At 42.4% G+C, this 4,001-nt stretch overlaps 1 protein-coding gene across 1 annotated transcript in view; it reads right to left on the bottom strand.

Moving 5' to 3' along the window:
• Positions 1–221: 221 nt before the first annotated feature.
• PRKAR2A (protein kinase cAMP-dependent type II regulatory subunit alpha) overlaps positions 222–4,001 on the bottom strand; it is a 122,739-nt gene continuing 118,959 nt past the window's right edge. Inside the window, exons 8-11 of the mRNA XM_077451687.1 lie at positions 3,937–4,001; positions 3,785–3,850; positions 2,119–2,257; positions 222–513 (exon numbers count right to left, since the gene is read on the bottom strand). The exon at positions 3,937–4,001 is cut by the window's right edge and continues 10 nt beyond it. Of these exons, the coding sequence (XP_077307813.1) occupies positions 380–513; positions 2,119–2,257; positions 3,785–3,850; positions 3,937–4,001 (404 nt within the window). The 3' untranslated portion in view covers positions 222–379. The remainder of the gene's footprint in view (positions 514–2,118; positions 2,258–3,784; positions 3,851–3,936) is intronic.

Below are 4,001 nucleotides of genomic sequence, written 5' to 3'. Positions count from 1 at the left end.
TTATATTTCTTCAGGCAACACACTGACAATGATACCTTATATGATATTCTTAACAGAAAAAGTAAATTCGGTGGGAGAAAACTAAAAGGCACATTTTTTTTTTTTTTTTTTTTTTTAGAAAGTCTAATAAATGGATCTCAGCAGCAAAATAATGGCACAAACTAAACTTCTACCATCTTGCCTCTAGTGCTGAATTCTGTTTCCTAAAAAAAAAAAAAAAAAAAAAAAAAAAATTTAAAAGAAAGAAAAAAGGAAAAAAAAAATGCCTAAGACAGCAGTAGTAACTGTTCCACGGTGCTCTGTCCCTTGTGTGTGGCGATTTGACAGGAGGCTTGTGTCTGTGTCTTGAACAAAGAAAGGCACTAAGGTAACACAGTGCCTATTTTCCTGGATCTCGAAGGTCCATGCTGGAACCAAACAATGCCACCAATTGCTCCTCATAATGTGTGATGTTTCTCTTCATAATGTCCTTGCAGGAGCCCAGCAATCGTTCAAAAGCTTGCACATCCATAACTGAGAGAAAAAAGAAAAAAAAGAAAAAAAACAATGGTCATTGAATCAAATCTGAAAACTTTGGAGAAGTTCAGCAAACTCATACAGGCAAGGTTACCACCATATTTTTTATACAACTGCAAAATATACTTGTATGTGGAGACCCCTCCAAAATATTAGGTTCAGGGGTTTAAAGCGGCATTAAAGATTAAAAAAAAAAAAAAAAAAACACAACAACTCATGTCATACTTACCCTGCTCTGTGTAATGGTTTTGCACAGAGCAGCTCTGAACCTCCTCTTCTGTTCCCCTGCCGATGCTCCTGACTCCTCTTCAGCCAGTGCCCCAATTGCAAGCCGCTTGCTCTGGGGGCACTGGTGCGTGCTTGCTGCAAAGCCCTGCTCTATGTGTCCATAAGACTCGGCCTCACGTACCCTGCCCCTTTTCCCTTTCCTCATTGGCTGTGATTGCAAGTAGCAGGAGCCAGTGGCCCCCGCTGCTGTCTCAGCCATTGAGGAATGAGAGACCCGGGAGGAGATCAGCTCTTGCTCATATCGCTGGATTGAGAGGGAGCTCAGGTGAGTATTAGGGGGGCGGACATTTGTGAGGTCAGGTCCTGATGTTAATTTAGAAGATGTGGCTAATAATTGCCATTACAATTAATCTTAAAAGGTTCCAAAGTAATGTTGAGGTCAGGGCTCTGTGCAGGCCACTCTAGCTTCTCCACAAACTCAAACCATGTCTTTATGGAGCTGGCACAAACATGCTGGAACAAAAAAAAGGATCTTCCTCAAACGGTTACCACCAGGCTGGAAGTGTACAATTGTCTTAAATGTCTATGTATGCTGTAGCATTAACAGTGCCCTTCACTGGAAACAGCTGAACTCAGTACAGAGAAGTGTTCACTTTTTTTGGCCATATAGTGCACATACGGGATGCAACAAGGAGCTTGGCAAGAGCCAAGAACATTGCGGAAAGATCCCACAAAACTGACCATCTATGAAGCCAATCCAAGGTGTTATTGGCTACTTAACCCTCCGGCAAAACCATGTCAGAGGCAAGCAGACGTTCACCAGAACTTTCACTATGAGAAATATAAACTACAGCTACCTGCGAGAGAAGAAAGGAGGGAAACTGTCAGTGTTGGGAGCAGATTAAAGAAAAAGTCCCAGCGACCAGGGCATGAACATCCCGCCAATAATGTGCTACATTTCATTTAATAGTTTTGATGTATTCCTGCTGTACCATGTACTTTTATTAAAAAGTATCCTGTTTTGTACTGCTTCCTTTATGTGAACTTCCTGGCGTTCCTGTCATTACCTCTGCTTTCCTATGTCAAACTGACCACACTAGACCATAGAAGCACATCCATCCCCAGTATTGTCAGTTTTTTGGCTGTGCTTGGACAAAACTGACACAGAAGCCGTTGAAAGGATATACAATACAGGACACAGAACGAGAGCAGGAATTCTACATTTATAAACGGTCAATGTCTGAATATTCTTCTGTTTAATGCAGCAGTCAGCAAGAGAAGAGGAAATCCCTCAATGCCGGGGATGCTTTATATTACAACTTTTTTTTTTACCAAGTTACTGCAAGCATGCAGAAGAGCCGATGGGATGATTACCTAAACACTTGACATCGTCCACCGCATAGGCAGAAGCTGCTCTGGGCTTGTTGGTAACAAGAGCGAGTTCACCAAAGTATTGACCTCTTTTACACCGTGTTAGCTCCACTTCCTGGTTACTTTCTTGAGCAGTTTTTGTCTGCATAAGAGGAGAGAAAAGATTTAAAGCCTTCAAGTCTTGTACACAGTTTCACAGGCTGTACTAAAATTGTTTACTCCGATTTCACTGCACACTGCGAGCTTCTCATAAATGTGCATTAGAAGTTTCAGCAAGGCAGATAGAGCTCCGCCTCATTTCCTGACTGGAGGAGATCCACCATCTAACACTCTCATCCCCTTTGCTGCCTGTCCCTGGTCCACCAGCTTCATTCTTTGTATTTCTGTTCTTTCAATCAGAAGCTCATCACCTCATTTGTGCACCAACAAGAGACACCACTCCGGGGTTACCTGTCATCTAGCCCCAAATCCATGCAAAAGGTGTCGGGTCTATCTCACGACCAAATAAACTTGAAAAAGTGAAAGTGAACAACCGCACACTCGTGTATGGAAAATCCAGACGCTTTATTAAAACAATACAATGCTACCCTGTCCTGTGCATACTATGATGACCATTGGATTATTTCAATAGAGCATCTGGGTATTCCCTACAAGAGAGTTAAAGTATTTGTTAACACCAAAAAAAAAAAAAAATATATAGATTCTGGTCCCTTAAAGCAGATTACACAGCACAGTGCTTGTACTGTGTAATCTGTCCCCCTCTAAACTGTAAAAACTCCCTGAACTTGCCACTTCCTGTATGCCCTCTTTGCACCGACCATGAAAATCATGGCTGCTGAGCCATGACCTCCATCATATACTGCCTGCTTTCAGCTCTCCTCTCCCCCCTCCTTTCTGTCAGGCATCTCCCTCTCTTGCCCTAGACCTTCCCCCTTGCCGCTATAAGGCTGCATTCACACCTAAGCGTAGCGTTTTCAAGCAGAAAATCGTGTGAATTTACCACGATTTTCGCATCGATTTTGCAGCGTCTTTTACCACGATTCGCTGCGTTTACAGCGATTTTGTGCAGGGCAAAAGGTCACCAATGTTAAAAGAAAAACGCCCAAATCTGCTCAATTCGAGCGACATAAAAAGGGTCCGGAACTTGTTTGAGCTTCAGGCGTTCGGCTTCAGGCGACATGGAGTGGAGATGTGAACCATCTCCATTGAGAATAGATTTTTTTTCCCCTCTAGCGTTTTGTAGCTTCAGGCTTCAAGCTACAAAACGCTCAGGTGTGAATGGGGTCTTACCATAAAAGAAAAGCCTAAACAGCCTGACAGCCCCTTTATTAGAGGCTGGCAAAGCACACTATGTAAGTTGTTTTGAAAAACAAGTGTTCTAAATATCGAATTTTGGCTGTCTTCAGGCCGGTCACGTGACTCGCGGCCGACGTCAGATCCCAGCTCCTCCCGAAGAATACATCCATCGAAGCTGTTAAAGCGGCCGCGAGTCACGTGACCAGTCTTAAGCCAGCTGAAATTCAGTATTTAGAACACTCGTTTTTCAAAACAACTTACATAGTGTGCTATGCCAGCCTCTAACAGAGGGGCTGGCAAAGTCTTATATAAATGCATTAACCTTTTTTTTTAAACCAAAATTTGGAGGTAACCAAAACTGGAAATCACTTACCTTACTTTTCATCATAATTTTCACCTCTCCTGATTCCACAATGTAAAAACAGTCTGCCTTATCGCCCTAGGGAGGCAACAGAAATACAGGCCTAATAAAACATCTGTTAACCCTTGTGACTATAAAGCAGTGAAAATGAAATCCCATCTTACCTGTTCAATGATGCGATCTCCATCCTTATAAATTTTTTCACCTATTACATCAACTATTTTCATAC

Source organism: Lithobates pipiens, unplaced genomic scaffold (assembly GCF_037356315.1).
Source record: "Lithobates pipiens isolate NorthernLeopardFrog02 unplaced genomic scaffold, aLitPip1_a1.2 Scaffold_23, whole genome shotgun sequence".
NCBI lineage: Eukaryota > Metazoa > Chordata > Amphibia > Anura > Ranidae > Lithobates > Lithobates pipiens.
The sequence above is the reverse complement of the archived record's forward strand: the minus strand, read 5'-3'. Positions and strand labels throughout refer to the sequence as shown.